This window comes from Podarcis pityusensis (genome assembly GCF_964106645.2).
Source record: "Podarcis pityusensis genome assembly, chromosome: 7".
In the NCBI taxonomy this organism is placed as follows: domain Eukaryota; kingdom Metazoa; phylum Chordata; class Lepidosauria; order Squamata; family Lacertidae; genus Podarcis; species Podarcis pityusensis.
The window spans coordinates 50704218-50731743 of record NC_138031.1 but is presented as its reverse complement, the minus strand read 5'-3'; the positions used below and the strand labels follow the sequence as shown (position 1 = coordinate 50731743).

General features: G+C 40.7%; 1 protein-coding gene across 2 annotated transcripts; it reads left to right on the top strand.

The window, feature by feature from the left end:
* The first annotated feature begins 133 nt into the window (after positions 1-133).
* On the top strand, positions 134-26479 carry PTPN2 (protein tyrosine phosphatase non-receptor type 2). Of its 2 annotated transcripts, none has more exons than XM_081014249.1 (10): positions 134-431; positions 6373-6463; positions 12273-12373; positions 14598-14696; positions 14819-14956; positions 15600-15809; positions 17715-17876; positions 19231-19424; positions 21513-21716; positions 26137-26479. In XM_081014249.1, the coding sequence occupies exons 1-10, from the start codon at positions 357-359 to the stop codon at positions 26156-26158; spliced, it is 1296 nt and encodes a 431-aa protein (XP_080870375.1). In that variant the 5' UTR covers positions 134-356; the 3' UTR covers positions 26159-26479. The 2 variants fall into 2 exon arrangements, with proteins under 2 accessions (XP_080870375.1, XP_080870376.1); XM_081014250.1 differs by having other exon boundaries at positions 138-431; positions 21513-21614.
* Positions 26480-27526: the final 1047 nt, after the last annotated feature.

Sequence of the window (27526 nt, the reverse complement as noted above, 5' to 3'; positions counted from 1 at the left end):
AGAAAGAAAATAATCCCACTTCCTCCACCTGCCGAGCCCCCTCACGAAACTCGATCCACTCCCTTCCCGCCCAAAGTGAACAGCGGAGTGATCTGCCCCGCCCATCCTCCTTCGCGGCTAATGGGCGGAGCTTCCGCAATTCTGGGTAGGCGGTCATGGTGGCCTGCCGCGCATGCGCCTGCCGAGAATGCCGCCGAAGAGCCGCTGAGGCTGCGTGCGCGGTGGGGAAGGTAGTCGAGGGTAACACGGCCGGTGAAGTGGACGGGTTGTCGTCCGCGCCCTGTCAAGTAGCGCGGAGTAGGTGATGAACTTGTCGGCTCCCAGCGGCCTTCCTTCCTCCGGCTGTCGCCGCCATTATGTCCGTCACCGCCACTATAGAACAGGAGTTCCAGGAGATCGACGCTGCTAACGGCTGGCAGCCCCGGTACCTGGTGAGTGAGGGAGAGAAGGAGGGGGCCGCGTGTAGCGGGAAGAGAGAATTGGGGGCCGACGCGGGTGGTGAGGGTGCAGGAAGTCGTCGGTCCACGACCAGCTTCCCCCCCTCCCCCAGGTAACCATTGAGGTTGGGAGAAGTAATGCGCATGTTCCAGTTTTAAGAAGGGGCGGTGATGAGCGAGAAGGAATAATAAAAGAGGGCTGAGGGGAAAACGCATGCGCCTCGGGGGTCGGGCAAGAGGAGAAGGGGGCATTTGGGCAGGTTAGTGCTGCGCATGCGCCGGTGGGGGTAGGTTTAAGTTGCTTCACACGGGTGGGGACGGGAGGGTTAAGTTCGTCAAGTGAAGTGTCGCAAGTTCCAGCCTCCGTCTCTCCAGGTTCCTGTCTCACACTTCTGTGTTTGCTCCGCGCGTAGCTGTGTCGTTCAGGCTGTCGCAAGTCGCCGTTTCGCTCGTTGACTGCGGAGTGAAATGTCCTGTCGACGTACAGGGAAAAGAGCTGCCCTTACAGTACCAAGCGGGGCCACGCTTCCACGTTAATGCGCGATGTGTGTTACAACGTCACTCTACGCGTATGTGCGCTGCTATCAGTCGCCCTACAGAATTAATAACTTCCTAGCTACAGTTTAAACATAGTGTCATGGTGCCAGGAACAAAGGAAATCCCGGGTTCTGCTGGAAACTCTTGGGAATGCCTCACACATTACAGTTCTGTCTAAATGTGACACAAGCACAGGAGCAGTACCATGGAACCATAATTTGTTGCAGCTCCCTGATGTGTGTTTGCTTTGTGGCAAATCCAGGTCTGTTGGCACATAATGTGTGAACTGGCCCTTAGTTGAGAACTGGAGATAATTTTAACTTTTCCAAAGTTTATAGGTGGGAAAGGCTCATTTGAGCTAGTTGTATTTACACACAAAAGGTTTTAGAGTTCAGTCTGGATCTTGATAGAATATGGCCTATAAGTGTTGGTTCAGTCTTGAGCCATTTAGTTTCTTATGTAAATTTTTTGAATCATCATTGTGGAGTCCATTAAAAAGCATATGAATACACATGCTTAATACTCAAAACGATGCTAAGTCTCTTTAGATTCAGTGTGACCTAAAGTGATGGTGGTTTTAAAAGCCCAAGCTCATTACATTACTGTTGCTTTGTTACTTGTGTATGTCTATGAGAGCTGTTTGGCATATATATTTCAGGACAGGTTACAATACAATAAAACTGTAAAACCACACTACAGTGAAGCCAACTCATCACTGCTTATAAAACATAGCTTATCCTTAAAATGCCCAGGCAGGCACAACCCTGGAACCTCACTTGCAGCAGTGACAGAATTCATAATAACCCCCCCCCCAAAAAAAGCTGTGCAAATAGATGACTTTTCACCTGGCACTGAATTGTTAAAAGTGTTGTTACCTGTCATGCCTCTAGGGAAGAGAGTATAGGTGGGATACCACTACCACAGAAGAGGCCTTATTCTGTGTCACAAGAATGGCTTTCTCTCAGATCTAATAGCATAGGCAGACTGATACAGAAGAACTGTTCATTTGGGTATTAGAGCTTAAAGTTGTCTAGGGTTTTACAGATCAGCACTAGCACCATGAATTCTGGTCACAAGCCTATAGATAGCCAGTATTGGCTTTTCAGGTCAGTGGCTGTGTGATTCCAGCTAGATACACTGGTTATAATTCCGATCCCACATTCTGAACTATTTATGGCTTCTTGACTGTCTTCAAGGGCAGCCCAACATTGCAGTAGTCCAACTGAGAATTTACCAGAGCATGAGCAACTGTCACCAGGCTTTCCTGGTCCAGGAACAGATGTAGCTGATAAACCAGAATATAAGAAAAGTCCTGCTGAATCAGGCCAAGGCTCAGGTGGTTCAGCATCCTGTTCTCACAATGGCCAACCAGATATTTTAGGAAGGACCTGAGTGCAATAGCACTCTCCCTACATGGGTTTCCCTGCAGTTTCCCCAGTTCAGTCTCCCTGCAACTGGCATTCAGAGGCATGTTGCTTCCAACAGTGGCAGTAGAACACAGTCATTGTGGTTGTTAGTCATTGATAGCCCTATTCTCTGTGAACTGGTCAAAGACACTGCCCCACTGAAGTTACCTGAACCTTAAGTGACAATTCTGAATCAAAGAGTACCTGAGACTACACACAAGCATCTTCAGTGGGAGTGGAACCCTGCCCAGAATAAATTATCAGACCAATTCCAAGACCCTCAGGGCCTTCACCTGTCAGCATTGTCTCTGTTTATTGACTCTTATACATCTATACTGATGATTAGAATTATAGAGCCAGAAGGGACCCTGCAGGTCATCTAGTCCAATCCCCTGCAATGCAGGAATCCTTCCCACAGCCATCCCTGGGTGGCTCGAACAACCAACCTTGATTAACAGCCAGATGCACTGACCGATCGTGCCACAGGAGAGCTCCCAGGATTAGCTATAAACATGTGCAGAGTTCATTTCAAATGCCCTTAAATTGGGAGGCATTATCTAACCTTTGTGATGGTTGCTATCCACATAATGTTTGGGAATGGGCTGCAAGTACATGGAATGTCAGCCATGTCTCTTCAGAAGTAAGTCATTACTCCCAGGTAATTATCACAGCCTTAGTGTTCTTTTGCATGCTGCCCTGAATCTTTTTGCTCCAATCTGCTTCTTGTATTGGTATATTAGATTAGAGCCCATGACAAATCAATAAGATTGAAACCAATTCACAAATATCTCTTGGATAACTATATGTGCCTGTTCTGTTTGGAGCAATAGCTCAAGTTCCATGTTACAAGGAAGCAGTAAGGTTATTGAGCAGGGGTCAGCAAGGTTTATTTTGCCTGGTCCGGATCGGTCCTGTGGCGATCCCTCTGTGGGCTGCATCACACGTGCACGTGAGTGCACATGCCTGCGATTTTCGGTGTCTGCACAAATGAGATTGTTGGCGTCTGCGCAGACATGATTTCTGATGGTGCGGAAGTGAGTCCCTGTGCTGCACTGGTTTAGTGCAGTGCGCGAGTGGGCAACTCTATTCAGGGGCGGCTTGTGGGCCAGTCAAACAACCCTCCGCGGGCTGCTTCTGGCCCATGGGCCTTAGGTTGCTGACCCCTGTTATTGAGGGTAGAAGTAGGTGGTTGACGTGGTACTTGTTTGCCCTGATGAGGCAGTTCAGTGATTGTGTATTCTGTATTGAGAATTGACAGCCTGAAGGCTGGATTTAAATGTATGTTCTAGTGAAAGTTGTTCTCTTCCTTGCTCTTTTCCTATACATAGTTCTGTAAAATTCAAAATAAAAATGGGAAAGAGCAGAATGAATTTCTCCATCAGAAGAGCAGTGGTAGCCAATATGTTCATAATATCCATATTTCTTGTTGTCACAGTAGGGTTTGCCTGTGATGTGGCTTTCTTGGTTTCCATTTACTTTGGGCCTTTGAATCCCTAGACTTCTTGTCACGCTGATGGTATCTTCTAATTTTTGCAACCACTGTCAGAGCATGTGTTGCCACGTGCTTAAGCATAGTGGTGTGGTTAACTCCGTCAGTAATTTCTCACATGACTGTATTGCTACTGGATACTTTGTGAATAATGGGTTCCTCTCTGCAGGGTGGTGGTTAATCTGGTGATACGATACTATGGGCTTATAAAGTCCCTTCTGTCCTTGTCTGCTGGCTGCGTTTCCCTAGTATTTTCTGAACGGCGTATTAGGGACACTGTTTCTTTTCCTAACTTTGTGTGGAATTCATTTCAACATTTCAACTTTGGTTGGCTTCATTTATTTTTTGAGTTTGGGCTATTTTTTCTGTAAGTTTTGTACTGGGTAGTGAACACTTGTGTATTTCCACTGACACAAGGGCCAATGATCTGTTTTCTGATGGTGGTATTTTCTTTGTCGAAAGAGGGAAAATTTTTATATATTGTTCAAAGTGATTATTTTCGGTAATCCTTACTTGCTTATTGTAAGGTGGACCAGTGTTGTATAAAAGAGGTAAGGCTGCTGAACCTGAGAGTAGTTTTGCTAATACTTCAGAGTGAGCCCATGGTTAAAGTGAGATATCAGACTAAGAAACTGGTGGCTCGCAGTTGACACTCCTAGCTGCCATGTTAAATAACTCTGTACCCTCTGTACCCAGGATAGGATGTGACTAACGTTTCCATTTCTTTGTTGTTCTTGTGCTACATCCTTCTCTGGCCCCTTGAGAGATGCAGACTCTGTGCAGCGTACTCAGTTTTCTTTTGTTGGGCCAGCTATCCGTAGGAGGGAGAGATCTGTCCTAACTAGTATCCAATTTGTATATTTTCTCTGTGGGTCCTTGAGTTGTTTCCTGCTATGTGATGTGCTCACTACTGAAGCTCAGACTAAATGAAGGATTTTGCAATACTTACTTAATAGCCTTGTTCAGCTTAAGTGAAAAAGCCTTGGGCTCGTTGTCCCCCCCCACCCCCCTGCTTCCAGTGTGGCTGTAAGGAGGTGTTTAAAATAATTCACTGCCATTTTAAAATAATTGCTGTTTGGCCAGACTTTCAAATCCAGACAAACTGGTTAGTCTTACCTTTGGTTTAGGGAAACAAGCCAGTTTGAAATCATTATTAAAATTAATCAATTTTAGATTCAGGCATAATGATAAACTGAAGTTAATTGAAAACAGAATCAAACCTTAAAATCCCCTCACTGCTACGTCAGGGAAGGAGGATGTACATAGGCTAAAGCTCAATGATATAATATTAAACCATAGTTTGACATTATATCTGGACTAGGTCAGTGACTAGGACATTGGTGGTCAACCTGTGGTCCTGTAGATGTTGCTGGACTCCAACCTGCATCAGCCCCATCCAACATGGCTAATAGTCTGGAATGATGGGAGTTGTAGTCCAACAACATCTAGAGGGCCCCAGGTTCCACCCCCTGCATTGACTGATAGAAACTGAGTTTTCAGTAAGTGCTATATCCCAGTAGTGGTACTTAATACCACCCTGGTGGCTTTCTGTTTTATTTTATTTTGCTTCAGATGCAAGTTTAAGCTTACGCTAAGTCCACAAGGAATGTTGCAAAAATGACTTTAAAAATAACTTAAAATATATCTTAACATTTGCCTCATAAGCACAATAATGCGGCTGTCATACTGGATGTAGTAGAGCACTTGGCCATGAAGTTCTTTCTCCAAATTTTACTATCAAGCTGTACCAACTAAGTTACTTTTAAACTCCTTAAAGTATCAGGATACAAATTATTCCCAACAGAAGTTACATAAATGGAAATTTTGAAAGCATGTTGGCATTCTAGAACCTCAGTCCTGAACATTTTGTTACACAAATAAATACATGCTTTCACTATAATGCAATTAGTGCCATGTGTGTATTAATATATATATTCCATTTTTAAAAGCCCCATTGGGGTCTTGAAGCAGTGGAGCAATTGTGGTGTGGAGTGGTGATGGAACTAGTTTATTTGGTATTAACAGCCAGTTCAGACACCCCCAGTGTGCATCTGCCATTCTGTTAGCTAGTTTACAGTTTGTAGTAAGAGGTTCTCTAAATATCTGATCACTGACTTGGATTAACACCATTTCCCAAACTTGTTACTGCATATCTAGGTTGGTTCTCTTCAGAACTTCCTTTCAGTTAATAGATAGACCAAGGCTATCTCTATTTTACAGCTGTTAAATTTGACAGAAGTTTGCTACATGAATGCACTCTACTAATTTAGAAACTTGGGTTGTAATAATTTTAATCACTGCATAAAATACTGTCCTTGTTGAATTGTGATCACAGTAGTCATTGAATTTTCAGTTGACAAAGAAATAAGGATTACAGCAAATTGAGTAAGATAAATTTCTACTGTGCCTTTAAATATAATATTTGTTTTTATTTCTTCAGTATCTTTTGTTTGTACTGCCAGGAAGTAATCATAACATAATCAACTATCTTTGTTTCTTCCAGGATATTCGGCACCAGTCCAGTGATTATTCACATAGAGTTGCAAAGTATGCAGAAAATCGAAATCGTAATAGGTACAGAGATGTTAGCCCATGTAAGTAAACTTTTTGTTTTGTTTTGTTTTGGTAATCTAGTGCATGACAAAGTAGGTTTGACATTATCAATGCTAATACTTTAAATAGTTTTGGGCTAGTGTTGTAGAGTTTGATATGTGAAGCTCCACTGCAGTCATTGAGATGAAAGTGCATACAATCAATGAAGTCATGTAGAAATTATTGTACTTTATATAGAGAGACTTCTATAGAAGCCTTCTATCCATGCAGTATTATATTTATATCTCACTTTTCTTCTGTGGAACTCAAAGTAGTGTATAGAGGCCTCCCAGGCAGTCCTCTAGTCAGGTGCCAGAACTGGCTAACCAGAACTACACATGCACAACTTCTGCAAGGTTGCTGTGCCTTCAGGAACCCTGGATAATCATTATTATCCAGACTTCTAAAAAATTGTTAAGACTGATGTTGCAGTAAGTATGTGTCACTTAAGAAGCTCCTTCATTTTTCTCTTATGCGGTTTCAGATAAAGATAGGTCATCTGAACTCGACTTTGTTATGCTGTTGAAATAAAAGATGTGACAGTTCTGGTATCTTTCAGAAGGAATACTACTTATGGTAAATATGTACCAGACATGGTTTGGGACAATTCCATGTCACTCAGTTAACCATCAGGCTGTAGACAGTACCATATTTGGAAGAGAAAAGCTGAGCAACTGCAAATTTATTGTGATAAGCATATTCAGACAGTCAGAATGGGAACATTGTTTGTTTCAAGATTCTACTCCCATAAACTAGCAAATTTTGTCAAATTAAATATATTTAATGTAGATTCTTTTTAAACGTTGGTTTTGCAGAAGTGGTAATTTGTATGAATTCCATACAGTCTGTGTTGTTTTGATTGTTATTCAGTTCCATGGCAATTGTCAATTTAAAAGATTAAATGAGTGCTTTATAAAAAGCAAGGTAGAATTATTCTCAACTTTTGCTGGATTACTGAACTGCTATGGAAAAGTGAAGATTCGAGGTCACAGTGATCTCCAGGAATTACTTTGCTGGCAGTAGAGTAATTTCTGTCTTGAGCATTTCCAGCAAACTAGGCTTATATAAACATGCCTGAAAAGTCTTTTAAAAATCCTATTGATGTCTGTGGGACTCTTCCAAGATAAATGGCTTATTGACTGGAGTTCTTGTCTGCCAGATTATTCAGTACTGTACTTTATTTTAATCACATTTAGAAGGGCATGTTGAAAATTTGAATAAGTCTTAATTTTCCATACTTGTCACCACCAGTGGTCCAGAATACTGGGATACTCTCTACTCTATCCACTAAGAGGCAGACTTTTAAAAAGCCCTCTACTTTTGTCTTAAGGCGGGGGTGGGTAACAGTTAAAAGTGGGCTGGATCCAGCCTGCAGAATCTTTTTATCTGGCCTGTGGCCTCTCCTCAGACCTACCTTGTCCTTCAGTTGGGTGACACTGAACAGAGGCACCTCTGACCAGAGTCATACAACACCCCTCCTCACTAGCATTTCCCAGAAATGTAGCAGTGTCTTATTATTCAGTGGTATACTTAAAATAAGTAAATCTGCAGTCTCTACAAGTAAACACTGCAGAGATGTGGGTTGTTCAACAAGCTCAGAGTCCATTTATCCCTTCATAATCTGCATAGAGCCATTTTGCTCTTTTTGATGAAATTAGAGCTGAATAATAATTTGAAAAACTAGACCAAATGCTTGCTTTTTGTCATTGATGGACTGAAGCACAGAAGTGGGGTAAAACTGTTGTCTTCTGTATGAAATTCAACAGCACAGCTTGGTGATTCAGTGGTTAAAATAGTACTTGCTGACATCATCTTTCCGAGAACACTAGCACCAGTATGTGTGATTTACTATAACAAGATCTTAAGTTTTTCCTGTTGGCAAATGGTATGTAGTATTTACAAAGGTTTTGGTTTCTGTCCAGCAGAAACATTTGAGTTCCAATAAATTGATAATGAAAAAAGAAACTTAACGCTTTCATTTCCAAGCAAGGTAAACAGTTCCCCTTCAAGGAAACAATATTTGAAGCATTTGTATAGTATAGATAGATAGATAGATAGGTTCAGACTCTGTAGATTTTAAATCCTCTCTGGAAAATACGTGTACCAAAAGTGATTGCGCTTGGTATCATATTTTCTGGAAAACAGCATCTATCTCTGAGTCCAAGCTTTCGTTGACTTTTTAAGGCTTGGAAAAACATGCTTGTTTCATTCATTTTGAACAGTCATATACTGTAAAAACTTTTGCACACTTGAAGTAATTTTTTTTCTACAGTCTTCTTGTGTGGTGCTGGTTTGTGCTTGCTTCTTTATTGTGCAGTTAGATTTACTTTCAGTCTGACAGGGACTCAAGGTTGTAGGTCTTCATTCTTAATTTCCAGCCACACATATTTTGGTTGTGTCTCTAGATGGTGTCAGAGATCCCTCCCAACCCCTATACTTTCAGTATCGATCGTATATCTCTAGGAGCTCCATGAGTGTACAAACCCTGGCTGTAATTTAAATTAGATGTCTACACACATAAAGGTGTGCACAGCCAGGACGCTATCCACATATTTGCTTCTTCATCTCCAACATGCAGCAATGCAAGCCATTGTGCAGATTGAAAAGCGGGTTGTATCTGATCAGCTACTGATCACAAAACAGTAAGTTGCACCATACACAGTTTATTGGCTTCATCAAGCATAATAGACTATTTGTGTTCGCTTTCCATCTCAGTGTAACACTTCATGTATGCAGTTTGCAAACCCTAGCCTTTTACCTAGAAATGATGAAGAAACATTATTACAGATGATTGTCATGGGCAAGATACATGTTGGTGGGAGTTGTGAGAAGCCCAGTCTTGGGGGAAATTCTAATTACAAACATTTAAGAGGAGAGCTGGTGCAGTGACATGGCTTCAGGTATATGCTGGGAAGTCTGGTTAGAATTGGAGACCTTAAACAGGCCAATGCTATATGCTCCTTACCTCCATTCTGTGATTTAAAGATTATAATGCTGGTCCATATTATATAAATTACTGAGATATTGAGTGAAACACTTATTCAAGTACAGCTGTATTAATGTTACAACTAAAGGTTTAAATGCTACCCATAGAGAATGCCAGGATTCTTCACCCCTGAAGAATCTGACACCTTTTGTATATGCCAAATGGGTGCAGGTGTAGGTGTAAAAATATCTAAACTACATATGATAGGTAATCTGGTGATGGAATTGTTTCCTGAAGTGGTGATGCTTGTGTCCTGAAGCAATCCGGCAGTAACTTCAGTAATCTACTTGCTAGTCAGAGGTTTTATGCCCAGGTGGATACAAGGTGTCCTACCCATGTTTAGAGTGCTTCATGATCTAGAGAGCAAGACTGGAAACCTCTGGCTGCCAGGCCAGTCTTGGCCTCCAGAGTGTCTAATTTGGCCTCTAAGGGCACCTTCCTCAAACCTAGGGTTGTCATATTTTGAAGAGCAAAAAAGAGGACACATATTTTCCAACTTCTACATTTAACTACGGATTGGACTTTTAACCCCACATAGGGCAACCCTAGTATGTGTCTGTATTTGTGCATGTATATGCACTCATATCAAGGGGGGAAGGGGGTGCATGGATGTGGGTGTAGAAGAAATAATAGAATGAAAGGGAAGATTAAAATAGAAAGGGAGGATTAAATGATTGAATGAGGGTAAAGAGTGCAAAAGTAGGAGTAGGGGTTTGGGGATAAAAGTCAGCATTCAAGACAAGGAATCAAGTTTAAAATGGGAGGTGAAGTTTAAAAATCAAAATGTAAAGACTTCCCCCTGTCTTTCTTTGGGTTAAAAATGCAAAATCAAAATGGAGATGTAAATTAAGATTTGAAGGAATAAACCAAAAATTGAGTTTTAAAAGGTTAAAATTTTTGGAGGTAGAATTTAACTAGCTGGTGTGAGGTTCTCACTAGCTCTTGAGTCCTGGTATACTCAGCTGAGAGTTAATGCAGCTCTCTCCCACCTCCTTGAATAGACTGGGAGGGAGAGAGGGGCCAGAATTTAGATAAAATAAAATGATAACAAAGCAAAAATAAAAGAGGGGTAGTAAAAAAAATAAATTGAAATGTGGGGGGGGGGGAATTCCCTTTAAAAAAGAGAAAGAAGAAGGAAGGAGGAGAGAAAAAATATATAATGGGGGAGAGGGGGAGAACAAAAATTATAAGTCTCTCTCTTAACATGGAGCACACTGACCTGGAGGTGGCCTGGGAGCACACGGGGCTGCAGAGTCAGGGTGGGCAGGTGTCCTCAGGTGGAAGTTGGTTCCTCCTCAGCCGGTTGGTCCCAGGATTGAGCCTATTCCGGGTAGCGCACCTCCATGTGGCTTCCTCCACCATTCCGATTCCTCTCGACCTCTCTTTTGCAAAGGTGGCAGTAGCAGCAGCTCAGGCCACTCAGCACAAGGGAGAGGCTCCCGCGGTGCCTGTCCTGCCACATGGTTCCTCTGGGCCATTGGGCAGGTTGGTCTCCATCCCGGGGCAAGAGGCCTTTCTCCATGACCTCTCCTATTCTCTTGCCCTTTGGGAGTAGGAGAGGGGAAATCAGGAGTCCAGTCCGGAGGGAGCCACTTCCTCAGTCCCGAGCCTTGCCTTGTTGCGCTCCCCTTCGCTGAGTCTGTACCCTGCCCAGCCTAGCCCCAGCTGCCCAGCAAGCGGCTCCAGCAGAGGAGGAGATAGGGTGGAGGAAAGTGCTGGGAAGCATGAGATGTGGAGTCAGAGAGAGAGGCAAGGCAGGCAGGCCAGACAAAGTGGGAGCTTCACCGCCTCACATTGCATGGCAACTGGAGCACAAGGAGGCGGTGGGGGGGGGCAGACCGAACAAAAAACCCCAGACGTTTTGGCGAATTGGACAAATCCACCCAGACAGAATTTTTAAGTCTGAAAAAGATGATGTCTCTGGGAAAATCTGGACATATGGCAACCCTTCCACATTCACCCACCCACCAGCTGATGTCACTGGGAATGTCAGCTGATGTGCAGGAGGACAGCATTTAATCTTCCATTGGCTATGCGCCCTCTTTACAGCAGGGAACAGGATTGCTCAACAATGGCAGCAGGATGTGAAGCCTTCTCAAAAGTGCTCCTGTGCATCTGCAGGCGAGCAACAGCAGGCATACACTTCTTCCCCACCAGACTTCTGCTGCTACCGCCACTTGCACAAAAAGTGCACAAGTTTTGATCTTAAAGGGGAGGGAGCTTACAAATGCCTTTGCGAGCCTCCCTCCTTAACATCAGCACCTGTCAGATTTGGCCTATGAGGCAGATCCTGATATGGATCCTGTTAAGGATCTGGCCCTTGGAGCCAAGAAGGTTACACTCCCCTGGTATAGAGAATGGCCAGTAAGAAGATTTAAAAAGATCCAACTCCAATAAATCTTTTCTGGCTAAAGGCGGTTTAGCTAGAACATTAAATAATTGATGTTTTGAAAATGCTTAGTATGAGGATTGAAAATCTATTGCTCTTCAACTGATGCTTGTCTTATAAGACTTCTTCAAGGGAAGTTTCTGCTTCCTAGTATTTCTTCCCCACCCCCAAATGCATATCCTTAATTTGTTTCCAAATTGCTTTGGGAAGTGGGGCGTGAAAAAGTGTATGATTGCATATTAGACTATTTAGTCATTATATATATAGAGAGAGAGAGAGAGCTATATACAAAATATTTAAAAGTAGATCATAAATAGTTTAAATAACATAGCTTGTACCACAATATCTTGGCTTTAAGTTTAGTGCATTGAGCAAAGTTATCCATAAAAAACTTGATACTTAATCTTAATACTCTACTAATTATATTTATTTCAAGATGATCACAGTCGTGTAATACTCCAGAATACGGACAATGATTACATCAATGCAAGCTTGGTGGTTAATGAAGAAGCTCAGAGAAATTATATATTAACGCAGGTGAGTAGTATTCGACTTCTAGGTGTTATATGCTTAGTGACTTAATTCTAATATGGGGGGGGGGCTCTTCAGATGACTATTCCAGGTTTAAGTGCTTCTCCTTTGCTCCATCCCACCCTACTTCCTGCCACACACTGGCTTGTTCTCTTGGTTTGTTAACAAACGTTAAGTCAGAGTTTCCTCAGTTTGGATATAACAAGAAATTCTGACTTAATGCACGTTAGGGTATTTGTGCTTAAGCCAGCATGCAATAGGAAAGGAGAGTGCTCATATCTAATGTTCAGTTCTGATTTGGTAAACCAGGCCACAATCACAGTTGCATCCATGTCACAATAAAATGCTGTAGGGCAGGTTTTCAACCTTTTTGAGTCCACAGCAACCTTGACCAGCTACATTCTTTCTGCGGCATCCCTGTGTAACTCAGGAGCCCAGCTATGTCACCCCTTCCCTGCAGAGCTGGCAACCTCTCACCCTTTGTCATACACCTTTTCTTGTGGAGTGTTCCCTCAGCCTCATCTTCTCTTCCCTCACTTTGGGAGTCCTCTGGGCAGCCGCAGCCGCAGCTGCCGCCCCTGGTCTCTGAGCTGCCACCCCTGCCCCAAAGAGAGGTGCCTCCTCACACTGCCCCACAGGGGCCTGGGAAGCACCTCCTGGCCAACCCCAGAGGCACTGTACACTTGAGGCCAGGGCTGCTGCAACAAACAGCTGTGCAAGCCTTTGGGAGGCCAGTGTTGCCCGCAGCACCCCTGACCATCATTCAAGGCACCCCAGGGTGCCATGGCACACTGGTTGAAAGCCACTGGTGTAGAGAGATTGTGCTTTCCTTGGATGTCTAACCTTATGGTGAGCTTGGTAAAGTGAAGCTATTCTTCTGCAGCAAAGGCAAGGCAATGCACTTGGCTTTTGCTGATAGCTGTATAGTGGGGACAGGTACTCACAGCCCAACCTCTGTGGGAATCCAAATGGGATTACTGCTATCATCGTAAGGCTTAGAACAAGATAGGTGATGTGGAAATAACCTTGCCTGAGGCAAATACTGCTCCATGCCTGAGGCAAATAAAAAAAATCTTATGAAAGGAAACTCCAACCTGGAACTTCAGATCTGAAGCAAGTTTTCAACTCAAATCCCTGCTTGGAACATTGGCCCTGCAGTGTTTATGTGGGAATAAATTGTCACAGTAGCTTTTTTATTTCATGAACAACCTTTGTTCTGTCTTACCCACCTACTGGAGATCCAGTTAAGTAGAAGTCAGTAATGTTGGCTATTGAAAAGGGGGACTTACATGGTTTATTTTGTTATCTTATATGTTTTGTGACTGAGGCATGTCGGGGAAAACAGACTTTGCTGGAAGAACACTAGTAAGCCATTATGGGCAAAGTGCTGCTGTTAACAGTTAAATAGACCTCAATTTAGGCTTTTTAGAAAATGTGTCTGGCCAAATTGAACATGAAAACTGTTACTGAAACAAGCCAGCTGCTTTCCGGTGTGTTATTTATCCTAAAGATGTCAGTTGTTTCCTCTTTTTGGCGGAGGAGAGAGGTCATGATTGCCTTTTTGAAAAATGCCACACAAGCATGTCCAAAGCAGCTGTTTATTTTTTGTTTTAAGGAACTGAGATCTGAATATCTACTTGGATTTTGAAAAGTATTTTAAAATCCACGTAGATATGGACAGAAGAATCTGCTGGATCAGGCCAGCTTGTCATCTAGTCCAGCATCCTGTTCTCACTGTGGCCAAATAGATGTCTGTAGGAAACTTGCAAGCAGCACAAGAGCACTTGTCCATTCCTGTGGTTTCCAGCAGCTGGAGTTCAGAATACTGCCTCTACTAACAAGGGTTAGTAGGCTTGTAGGCCAGCAATTCTTACAACATCATTTGAAAGGCTGGGCTAGACCTATTCATATTTCCAAAAATGAGGTGCACGTCTGACCACTAAACCATGTTAATGGAAGGGACTGTCGTTGAGTGGTAGAACACCTACAGAAGATTCTAGGTTCAAGCCCCAGGATCTTTTGGTAAAGCTGGGAACGACCCTTATAGGAACCCCTTGCTGCTAGTCAATGTGGACAATGTGGACTAGTGGTCTGGCTTACTGTAAGGCAGCTTCCTGTGTTTTTAATTTACAACTAGATTATTGGGTGATAGTCAACTTTGCTTCCAAGATTTAGGTTCTGAGTTATGTTAGACTGCTGACTGAATGCCTCCTTTCCCTTATTTTTACAGGGTCCACTTCCTAATACATGTTGCCATTTCTGGCTAATGGTATGGCAACAAAAGACCAAAGCTGTTGTCATGCTAAACAGAATTGTTGAGAAAGATTCGGTGAGTTGCCATAACTGCATTAAAATTGGTTTTATTGAGATCAACATGCAATTAGTGAAGTGTATATGGTTTATTTTCTACTTGCGCTCTGTTATGTGGAATTTTTTAATCTTATAACTTAGGTGAAATGTGCACAGTACTGGCCAACAAGAGAGGAGGAACAAATGATGTTTGAAGAAACAGGATTTTGTGTCAGGTTAAAATCTGAAGATGTCAAATCCTACTATACAGTACGCCAACTTCAACTAGAAAACCTCGATGTAAGTGTTCATCAAAACCTGTCTCCAAAACCCTTGTGAAAAGTGTATGTCATTGTTGCCATGGCATATTTCATGTGACAAGTTATCTCCAGGTGCAGGAGCATGTTTGTTCTTTGGTGCACAGAGAACTGCTGATTATAACAATTAGCAGCCAGGCACAGGCTTAAGCCCTGTTCACACTTAACTACCATTTGCTACTCAGTATACTTGACTTCAGCAGCCTTGGCCTTCAGGGTTGGGGAAGAGTTCATTTTGAGAGTGAAACATTATTTGAATTTCAGAATGAGAGTATATCTTAAGTGTACACAGAATAAAGAAAAATAAATAAACGTTTGCCTTTTAATGAAACATGATATTCAAACAGCAGCTGATAGAGAGCAAACTTTTGCATTGAACAGGAACCATTCTCTATGTTGTGCCAACACACACACACACACACACACACACACACACACACAAAATTCCAGGAAGCTTATTTAGGTGAGGACCATTCAAACTTACAACCAAGGGATTCAGTTTGGAATTATTTTCATAATAATGAATTGTTACATTTGGATCAGCCATCTTACTGCATGCTGTTTTGCCTGGATGCAAAACATATTTATTTCAATAAGTTGCTCTTAAACCCATTTCTTTTTATTAGACTCATGAGACCAGGATGATATTCCATTTTCATTATACTACATGGCCAGACTTTGGAGTTCCTGAATCCCCAGCTTCATTCCTCAACTTCTTGTTTAAAGTCAGAGAGTCTGGATCCCTGAGTCCTGAACATGGGCCGGCAGTCATTCACTGTAGTGCTGGAATTGGGCGCTCCGGTACATTTTCATTGGTGGACACATGCCTTATCTTGGTAAGTTTGGCTTAGATGCTCCTCTAATAACTGCTGCTCAGTTTCTTTGTGGTGGTATGGAAAAAATCCTAATTTACAATGCCTGAATAACAATTGAAAAACTGAATTCTGCCATTAAATGAAAAATAGTGTTTGCTCTGACAATTTAGACCGGGGCAGTCAACTTTTTGATACCCACCGCCCACTAATGCATCTTTCTTGATGGTAAAATTTCCTTACCGCCCACCAGTGCTTGATGGAAGGAGGATTCAGCTTGTGCCATAGAACCCCCTACCGCCCACTAGTGGGCGTTTCAGGATTCTAGGTGGGCAATAGGGGGTTCTACGGCACAAGCTGAATCCTCCTTCCATCAAGCACTGGTGGGCAGTAAAGAAATTTTCCCATCAAGAAAGATGCATTAGTGGGCATCTACTGCCCACCTAGAATCCTGAAATGTCCACTAGTGGGCGGTAGTGACCAGGTTGACAACCCCTGATTTAGACCAAAAATCTTGAACGAGCAAAATAAATACATCTGGTTTGTTAAATTACTTTCTTGTGATGTATGAACTGAGTGGTCTTGTGGTTTGTAGTCCTGGTTTGAGCAGTCTTTAGAAAGCAGGACTGAAAACTAATTTGATTGTGATTTGCAGACATCACTCAAACTGTGATTTCCCAGTTAAGACATTAAAGAAGCTGGTTTAACAAATGAAGCTGCATGCACAAGGAGAGAGGAAGTTATTTGCTTGTTCTCATTCCAGCAAGCCATGGTTTAGACAGAATGTAATGTCTTAAACAGGTTTAAGTTTTCCTCTGATTTCCATGACAGAAAGTAAGAAGAACTGTGGTCAGGGATGCAGTTGAGGTGGGAGCAAGACCTACAGTATGCATTACAGTGGTACCTCAGCTTACATACATTTCAGGTTACATATGCTTCAGGTTACAGACTCCGTTAACCCAGAAATAGTACCTCGGGTTAAGAACTTTGCTTCAGGATGAGAACAGAAATTGCGCGGCAGCAGCGGGAGGCCCCATTAGCTAAAGTGGTGCTTCAGATTAAGAACAGTTTCAGGTTAAGAGCGGACCTCCAGAACGAATTAAGTACGTAACCACTGTACTGCAATTTTTATATACCCTTGTGCCTAGCCTCTTGACAAATTTAGGCATGTTAAGACAGTAAGGGCAGAACTCCCATGTTCAATATTTTCTTTCTGCACAGGCTACTGTTGTCAAGCAAACAATGTGTTACATTTCAAGGGGGTGGGGGGAGAGATATCAAACTGTTTTCAGGAGCTGTTTGAATACAGTGGTACCTCGGGTTAAGAACTTAATTCATTCTGGAGGTCTGTTCTTAACCTGAAACAGTTCTTAACCTGAAGCACCACTTTAGCTAATGGGGCCTCCTGCTGCTGCTGCGCAATTTCTGTTCTCATCCTGAAGCAAAGTTCTTAAACTGAGGTAATATTTCTGGGTTAGCGGAGTCTGTAACCTGAGGTGTATGTAACTCGAGGTACCACTGTATATGTATCATATACTAAACTTCAGCTTTCTATTTCCTTTGGTAATACTTCTATTTTTTATCTCTGCAAATGAAAAGGCAAGTCAGTGAGTGAGTTAAAGTGTCTTATAGAAAATCAGCATTCTGATAACATGTGCACTCTCTTTGGGTGATAATTTTTATGCCTTGGAAATCTGGTGTGGAGGCTTAAGGGGCCCTCTGGTGCAATTTAGGGTTCTGCAGGGGATCGGAGAGGAAAGCTATGTGCTTTAGTATCTGCTGGTGCAAAGTTGGAGTGCTCCCCTTCTCTCTCTTGTTGCAGAGAGCAGTAATACTTGCGTGAAAATCATTTTATTTTAAAACAGCTTTCACCCTCTTCCTGAACTGCCATAGTGCCACTAAAACTAGTTGCTATTTTTTCTTACACAGATGGAAAAAAGAGAAGACCCACTTTCTGTAGACATAAAGCAAGTTTTATTGAATATGAGAAAATATCGAATGGGACTTATTCAGACTCCAGATCAGCTAAGATTTTCATACATGGCTGTAATAGAAGGAGCAAAATACATAATGGGTGATTCTACTATACAGGTAAACGTTTAGCATAAATTGACTGCTTTTTAAATCGTTCGCTCAAGAGTTTGTAATGAAATTATTAATAATGCCAGATCCAGCTGTTCAGGGTTTATGTCACTTGTGGGCAACCTCCTTCCTGTGGTCCAGTTTTGGCCCATGAGACCATTTTCCCCAGACCTGTCAGGTGCAGTTGCAAGCTACATCAACTGATGGATGCCTGTTGCTGGCAGGAAGCAAGGGTGATTGACTAAATCAGCAGGATTAATCATGTGCTCATTACATTGACTCCCCTGCTAAAACGAAGGGGGAAACCTTAGGTTTTGTAGCATCTTGCACCTGATGTCATTGTGGTGTTGGTCAAATTTAGCCCATAAGCCTGATCCTGATAAGGATCTGGCCTGCAGATCAAAAAAAGGTTATGAGTAAAATTTATATAGTGTTTTGATGAATATAGCAATTTTGTAAAACAGCCTTATATGCTGAAGTTTACTTATTTTGTGATTTACTTTATTTTATTTATAAATATACAACTGTAACATAAAAATATTACAGTTGTTTATAGCAATATAAAACCATAAAAACCATGCAGTAAAATCATAAAAAGTTAAAACCAAGTTAAAACCAAAGGAATTAAAAACAGACATCAGTAGACAATTGTTGGGGTGTACTTTTAATTGCCTGCACAGGCCTGGTGAAATAGAAAAGTTTTCAAGTGTTTAAAAGTTAGATCCAAAGAACAAGAAACACAGCCACTAGCAGTGGGGGGTTTTCAGCCAGAACTCACCAGAGCTCAGTTCTGGCACCTCTTAGGTGGGCACAACTGCCATTATAAGAGAACAAGGGAGGAGTTCATGGTGAGTTCAGGCACCTCTTTTTCTAGAGAAATAGCACTGGCCACTAGTACTATCCCACAAACACTAGAGGAAAAATTTGTACAGTGGTATATACCATATTTTTCTGTGTATAAGACTAGGTTTTTCGCTTAAAAATAATGTCAAAAATTAGGAGGCATCTTATACACGTATACATTTCCCCCAATTTTCTTAAATCTGAGTCCCCAAAAATGGGGACATCTTATAGACGGGAAAATACAGTAAGTATGTTTCATAGCAGTTTCTGTGTTTCTTCAAGCACAGTGTCTTTGGATTTGGTTTTCTTTTTGTTGTGGAGTGTTATAGTGCAAGTTTTAAACCAGTCCTGTAAATGTATGTATGACATAGTATTTCACATATGGAAAGGAACCATTGAACCCAACTTGTCGTTCTTATCCAAGGATGTTGTAGCTCACCTTTGAAAATAACTGTACCTGTGACTTTTCAGGTAGTTAAAAAAAAAACTTCAAAACTCTAACAAGCTGTCCTCCATTCAGAATCGGTGGAAGGAACTCTCAAAAGAGGACCAGGCACCAAGTTCTGAACGCTCCCCTCCACACCCAACCAGACTAACTACAGGGAGGCACAATGGGAACAGAGTGGGATTAGAAAACCAGGAGCAAAGTGAGAACATCATAAATACTGACATGTCTTCTTCAATACAAAATACTGCAGATCCAAGTGCTGACACGTGAGTATCATTTTTATATAATAGCTTGAAAAGAGGCCACTAGCCAAGGCCATTTTTAAAAACCAATGCCATATGATTTGAAGAGAGTACCCCTTGTTACAAAATCCATACTATTGATTGTAATTCATATCACTTAATCTTGATGTTACATTCTTGTACTGAATTCTGGAAAGTGTTTGAAAGCTGAATGTGGTGGTCTGTATATGGATTGAGACCACAATGGAGCTAGTAGATCTTTGTTATATAAATCCAACAGTTGTTTCAGGATCTGCATCTTGTTTTGTTCTATTTGTGCACCCATTGGAATATCACTGAAGGGCTCTATAAACGTAGTCATAATAAAGACTTTGAACTACTATTTAAAAAGGAAGCTTATAACCCTTAAAGCTGAAAATATTCAGGAAGTGTTAAAACGCTGTGTTGTTGTATGCTGATGCAAACATGCTCAGTAGTAATTGCAATGAATTGGGTCCAAACTTCACCTAACAGAAGTCAACTCTGGATTCAATTCAGTAACTTCTAGGTCTTAATCGTGATCTGATGTGTTTAGTAGTGCAATTTGAAACCATGACAGTGTTTGTCAAGTTAAGCCCTTGCTCCAGATTGCATGTACAGTCATACCTCAGGTTAAACACACTTCCGGTTGAGCGTATTCGAGTTGCGCTCTGCGGCAACCCAGAAGTAACGGAGCGCGTTACTTCCGGGTTTTGCCGCTTGCGCATGCGCCATCGCTCAAAATGACGTCATGCGCAGAAGTGGCGAAAAGCGCCGCCGCTAGTTGTTTGCTTCTAGATGCGAATGGGGCTCCAGAACGGATCCCGTTCGTATCTAGAGGTACCACTGTACAGAAGAAGCAAGCAAAGAAGTGGGAAGGGTACCTTGATCATGTTCTGCTTGATGCAGATGGAACACTAAGTAATGGAGTATATGCATATAAACATTGCATTCCTTCCTCCTTAAGGAGTGTAGAAAGTGGGCATACATATATATAAAGGACATCACCTGTTTCTTGGTGTTAGTGATGTACATGTCGCAATGCATCTATTCGCCAGCTATGTGAATTAGTATGAAAGCATAAAGGCTTGCATCCTTAACATTCCTTCTTTGAATATCAGGTTAATGGAGAAGGCCTGCCCGTCTCCTTTTCCCTCTGCAATCCCCTCCGTGTCTTGATAATCTGTCCATCATGATTGGTGGACCCTTGGAATAAGTTGTGACAGGGAGCCACAAATGGAAGGAGGAATTGGTAGAGATCACGTTGCATGCAGAAGAAATACTAGATCCATATTATCTACGTGCAGAACATAGTGCTTATGCAACTGCAGTATATTACCTTGAATATCAAAACCCAGCTCAACAGTTCAAAATGCATTTTCTCTCTTTCTCCCTCTCCCTCTCCACCTTAGTAGCATAACTTGATACATAAACTGATTTTTTTCCCTCCCATAGTTTACTGTCAGTCACTGGTGGCACTTTATATTTTCTATACTGGGTTTCATTTCCAGATAAATTCAAGAAACAGGATTCAATCTATACACTAGATCAACAGCTGCAGTGATCAACCTTTCAGGGGCTGAAGCATAAAAGTGGGCATAAGCTCTTTTTTTATTTAAAAAAAATGACAGATTTGGAGGTTTCTTCAGAAGCTTGGCCATTTATCTTTTGGAGTGCTTCCTCAACAGTGGACACCCTTTAAAAGTGCCACATCATTAAATCATATATTTTACTTGTAAATGATGCACACAGGTAGCAATGGAGGGTGAGAATCATACATTTGTTCAGTATGTGTGTGCATGTGTAATGTACCTACATCTTGATGGGTTTCCTCTTGCCCATTTACAGAACTCTTCCCTTGGAAGCTTGTCAGCCTGATGATCTTCCAAGAAGACCTTCTTAATAGGATTAGATATTTGTGGCCAGGTTTAAGCTGCCGTTGTTCAATTTTGTATTTAACAAACATAAGCAATACTGTATCTTCTGGGGTTTTTTAATTGATGTGTTTTAAATGTTGCTACCTATCATGCACTCTTAAATCAAAGTGGATTAAAAATCTGTGACTATACCTGATCATTTTGTTTTCCTTTCTAGGGCTGTTCGGAAACGGCTAAGAGACGACAGGAAAGCTAACACAGCACAGATGGTGCAGCAGATGAAGCATAAGCTGAGTGAGGCTGAACGAAAAAGGAAAAGGTGGTTATATTGGAAACCTATTCTCACTAAGATTGGGTTTGGTTCAGCCATTTTCATTGGAGTTTATTCTTGCTGGAAATTGTACTTCCAAGGTGCTCTCATGTGAGTTCTTCTGCAATCATGCATCTAGCAACTATTTCTAGGTGCAAGACTGCTGCTGCAGTTGACAGAACAAGTGAGAATATAACTGCAATCGATGCAGTAATCTTGTAATGCATAACACATGAAGTAACCTGATCACTAGTCACTGTGGCTGGACTCTTTGCTTTAGGTACTTATGGAACCAAATTGCTACATGACATAAATTTTATTTATTTATTTATTGGATTTCTTACCTGCCCTTTACCTTAAGACCCCGCAGTGGGGTGGGTTACATCAACAAAATACGCAAATATAAAAGAAAGCAGTTACAACTGTAAAATAAGAAAAATAGTTCCATAGTAAATGCAACTCCTTATATAAAACTGCCCACATTTTAAAACAATTTTATATATAAAATAGTGAGAAATAGTACTCAGAGGCAGACTGGGAAAAGGTCTCCACTTGTTGAACTTGTTGAGACCGGGGGAAGGGGGCGGGTTCAGTAGGGGCTAAAAGACAGGATAGCACCTGTCTAATAGGGAATTCCGAAGGGTGTCACCATCCTAACGACCCAATTAATATATTGTATGGAAAAAACCTCCTGAAAAAGGTGGTTTCTGCAACAGGCTCTTTTACAGTTCTTGTCTGGGTATATAAGGAGTTAGACGATCCTTTAGGCATGCCTAAAGGATCGTCTAACTCCTTATATACCCAAACTGTGTAGGGCTTTGCACACCAGTACCAGTGCCTTCAACTTAGCCTGGTACCTAATTTGTAGCCATTGCAGTTTTCAGCAGTGGCATGACTATGATAGTCTGCACCAGAAAGCAGTCAAGCTGCCACATTTTGCACTTCCTGCAGCTTCCGGGCGAGCGTCATGTAATCCAGTCAGGAGGTTAGCAGCTCATTGATGACAGTGGTCAGATTATCCCAATCTAGAAACAGCCATAAATGTCTTACCAGCCAAAGCTGATAAAAGGCAGTCCTAGCCACTGAAGTCACCTAGGTCTTTAGTGACCAAAATGGATCCAGGAGAAACCTGCTTCTTCAGGGAGGGTGTGGCTGCGCCTGAAGTAGGCATTTGGACAATTATTCTGAGTCCAGAGCCACACCCATCCACACTCATGAGGCAAACTAATGCATACTTTCAGCAACCATGTATATATTGCATAAAACGATAGTCCACTAGATGTAGTAGACTCAATTGCCAAGGCTTTATCAACTCTCATAACTGGATAGAAGCAATAAACAGTGTGGTGTCATACTCTGAATGCAAAACAGTTACATTTGTGTGTGTGTGTGTATTATATACCATCAACCATTTATACTATCCAGACTTAGAATAAATTTTGTAACTCTATTTAATCTTTTTTTGTAGATAACTGTATTTTTAAAAAACTACATTTGTACAAACTTCTCTGACAGAAAGAGTATGCATTAGTTATCGGTCATCCATCCCCAACATTTCAAGAGTGGTTTGGAAATTTACTGATATCACCACCCCAACTTAGTGATTTAGTGAATTGCCCTTTTGAGGTATTTGGTGTTAAGCAAATAGGGGCTGCTTCTCAGTTTCTACTCTGTAAGTTGCATTCATGTATTTATGCTTGTAGTTACCTTTTATTTAAAACTTGAAAATGTTTAATTTTTATAAGACTACTGGGAGCTTCAATATCTCAAACAGACTCTTTTTGAAGGGAAGTTTGTGTTAAGACTGCAGCTACTGTTGGAAGCCATAGCTTGTGTTTAAAGTTCAAACATTCCATTAAATGTGAAAACGTTTTTGTGTGTCTCACTTGATTTGACTCCTATTCCTTGAAATATTTTAGTATATTTTATAGTGGTTGTAAACAGCATGTGACAAACTTGGTCATATTTTCTGAAAAGAAAAAATGTAGGCCATATTAAGTGTTGCAGCTGGAAACAAATAAATAGCCTATAATATGAATGTTTTCTCCTAGAAAGGAAATGGAAATACTATTTTTCTTATATGTTGGCCTATGGATAGTGGGTATATAAGATAGTGGAAATAACAGTAGAGCTACTTTTTGACGGTGAAATGGCATGTTTATGAATCTCAGCACCAACAAAATACTTAAGACAACTGAACTACAGTACTCTGATATGGACACAATTATCAAACATTGTTACAGGTTAGGACACAGGATTTTAAGGAAATGTCAAGCTTATTCCGCCCACCATTCTCATAGATGTATTAGAGACATAAATCAGGGCCAAGAAAATACAAAACTCTAATCCCAAGGCTTTTGTTTTTCATTGTGGGGAAAGGAATTATGCAGTTTTAGGATTATTGAGTTCCTATAAGTGTTCTAAGGATCTTATAAATTCTAATCCTGAACAAATGGATGGCACCATATGTTTGGAGAGTTTTGAAGTGTAGTAAGCTTTTTGATACAGTACAGCATAAAAGGAAACTCAAGATTAAACAAAATCAAACTCAAGGTAGAACTAAATCAAGGAAGTCTTGAAATATATTTTTCTCAGTTCTTACTGTTATTTCCCTTATGGATTATTAAATGTTAATAGAGGGAGTATTTTGGAATTGTGAAGCTTGAACATCAAAAAGGTACTGATCAGAATGTCAGGATTTCTATATAAATGGACTTTTCCTTTTCCAAGAAACCAAATGCACAATAGAAGATGGAAATGTATTTCATTTCTGGATTAAATTGCCAGTTTCAAACTCACATTTAGGCACTCTTGAAAGCTTGTGTGCATGTAAAGAATGGTGGTACTTTTTCCATCTTACTGTTCAATACATACCCAGGTCTTATAGGCATCTGCCTCAGTGAGTCAAATTATTGGTCTATCCAGCTCAGTAGTACTATTGAGGTTTGGGACACAAGTCTTTCCAAGCCCTACCTGGAGATGCCAAGGAGATGTCTGTTACAACACTTAAGTTAAACTACTGAGCTGTGCCCTCCCTTTCCCTCAGAAGTAACTTCATGTTTTGCTCTTGGCAGCATTTTATGGAGCGTATTATATTGTCCTTGCTCCTTAATATTTTCACCGTAATCATTTATATGCAATTTTATTCATGATCAAAATAGTTGTTGCAACTGGTTCTATCATATTTTAATAAATATTTGAGAATATTTTCTGTGCAGTTTTCATTATAGATGAATACATGCAAATCCATACACACACACACACATATATATATATATATATATATATATATATATATACTATTAATATATATAACTTTATCTATATAACTATATATCTACATATATGCAGTGCTTTTTTTCTAAAAAAAAATGTTTAGGAGTACTCAAAACCTACTCATATTGAAATACTGCCCCTCAATGAGGCCAAACTTAGATTCACAAAAGGTTTAGGTGTATGCATACCCCTGCATACCCCCCAGAAGCAAAAAGCATTGCATATATCTGTACAATGTTACAGTGGTTTGTGTGGAGAAAATGAGCAAAGCCTTAAAAGTGAATACCACACAAATCACTTTTGTAGTTGACATGTGTCGGGTTATTATAAAGACAATATATTATTCAGGAAAGAGTAAGCCTGACTAGTATTTGGGAGGGTGGCCATCTTGCTGGAGAGGGAAATGATGTTGGTTCTTTCTTGATATGGGAAGCAACCCAACAAAACTGGAATTCCTGACTCACTTGCCCTCTTTCCTGTGTTTTTTGGGTTTGTGTCTTCCACTGCTTTTTCAGTTCGTACCTGAGTTGTCCTGGTTCTGTCTCAATACCACTTTGGTGCAATCATCTTTGATGTTCATCTACCCAAACATTTGTTTTACTTTGTTGGCAGTTCCCATATGATAAAGGGACTGAGAACCTTGTGCAAAGAGAAAGCTAGATTTTGAGTTAACTTTTTTGCCCATCAAACTGATTATTAGACACATAATGGAAGGTTTTCATTTCTAACTAAAGCAAGCTTGTTCAAAATACTCTAAAAGCCTTTGTCAATTCATAGTTTATCCAACATATTAAAACTTTCTTCAAAAATATTGCACTCAATTGAAATGCAGTGGTTACCATCTTGATTCTCCATGTTTTCTCTTGTATCCTCACTTAACATTAGTTTTAAGCTTTTCGTTTTAGTTCTAAAGGTAGTGAAATTTTCAGGAGAGTCAAATGCAACAAAATTGTACTCATCGTACAATGTACTTTCCTTTTAATCAAAGTGCATTTTTGTATTTCCCCCCTCCTAATTCACAAGGTCCTTAATTGGAGCATGAATGTTCCCAGTGCCTTTCTCATAACTAGTTCAAAGACATTTTATCCATGGTAGTAAGGATACACTTGTTGCAGTAACCACTCAATATCAAATAAGGCCTTCATGACTTTCAAAAAATATTTCAACTTACAATTGCAGTAAAACTGTAATACCTCGTAGCAGTATACTTCTGTTTGTACTGAATCTGTGACTCTTTTGCGTTGTGTGTCTTTAGGCCGAGAGTGACCGACACCTAGATCTCCAAGACTTGTGAATATTCTGCAGCTAAAAATTATATACTTTTGGCATGCAAAGCAGGACATGACCCCTCTTCAGGAACAAAACTGAGGTCTGAGCAATACACAAGTGGCCTCATAACTATCTGTTTACAACGTAAACAACCAGGGAATGAAGTACATCACCAGCAAAAGACTTTGCAAAATGAAATTTGTCTTAAGTGTTTTATGCTTGTATTAACTGTAGAGAGATGTAAGAGATCACATTAGAAAATACTTTGTACTGCCATTCTTATTGTATTTTTTATACTTTTGGCAGCATTAAATATTTTTTTTAATTGACATACTGTTGTGTGTGTATTATTCCCCATCCTACAAAAGGGCTATTTCATTTCACAGAAATGCAAGTGTCATCCCTAATTTTTATCACCTTCAGCTACCATTATGGCCGCCTGAAATATTAATCAGAATACGTATATAAAAACCTAAGGAAGCTATGTCGAGCCCTTAAAAAACTCCAAAATCCAGTTGGGCAATACTTTTATGTGACTAACCAGGCTTCTGTTTTTCATTAGGCAAGAAGTTATTAAAAGGGGGTGAGAAAATAAACTAATATGTCAGCTGTACATACATACGATTCCGGAATAAAGAAGCAATGGTTGCTCCTGGATGAGGGAGAAACATGGTAGTCTTTAGCCATTTAAATTTTTTATTAAATTACTTGTGTGATACCTTGCCTGACGAGAACATTTGGAAGTTTCACACTTTTGTGATACTTAGGCTGGTCCCCACTAAAGGTATTTTATCTTCATTTTTAAAACTAGAGTTCATTTTATATACCTACAATTTAGGTAACTAATCTGTTACTTTTGTCAGCATACTATTTTTTAAAAAGCAAAAGAATACCACCCACCAATAACAATAGCAAAATTAAACAAAAAAGTAATGGAGGTTTTTAAGCAGATGTTGGCCATCTGTCATGGATGCTTTAGCTGAGATTCCTGCATCACAGAGGGTTGCACTAGATGATCCTCAGAATCCCTTCCACCTCTACAATTCTGATTCTATGAAAAGGTTGATGAGCCCACTCACAAGTTCTTGTAAAGAACTAGTTTCTTAAAATTTGTTTCTAATGGAACTTAATCCCATTGTGATACACTTTTCAACAGGAAGATGGTAAATTTAAATAGCATGGTTTGCAGGGGAAATCTGCACTAAGCTGGGCTTCATTAGAAAGCAAACTGAGTTCAATGGGTCTACTCTTGAGTATGACCAATATTGGCTATCGCACAACAAGTTAGTATGACTGGCTAAAAATGATGCAGTTCTGAACACAAATAGTATCTTGGTATGTCATGCTGTATTAAGAAACAAAATAGCACTGAAGGC

What these genes read in the sequence shown, in the direction of transcription:
- PTPN2 (XM_081014249.1), top strand. Translation starts at nt 357, where the DNA reads ATGTCCGTCACCGCCACTATAGAACAGGAGTTCCAGGAGATCGACGCT. An exon ending in GCTGGCAGCCCCGGTACCTG is followed by an intron (nt 432 to 6,372) that starts GTGAGTGAGGGA and finishes TGTTTCTTCCAG; the next exon opens with GATATTCGGCACCAGTCCAG. An exon ending in GAAATTATATATTAACGCAG is followed by an intron (nt 12,374 to 14,597) that starts GTGAGTAGTATT and finishes TTATTTTTACAG; the next exon opens with GGTCCACTTCCTAATACATG.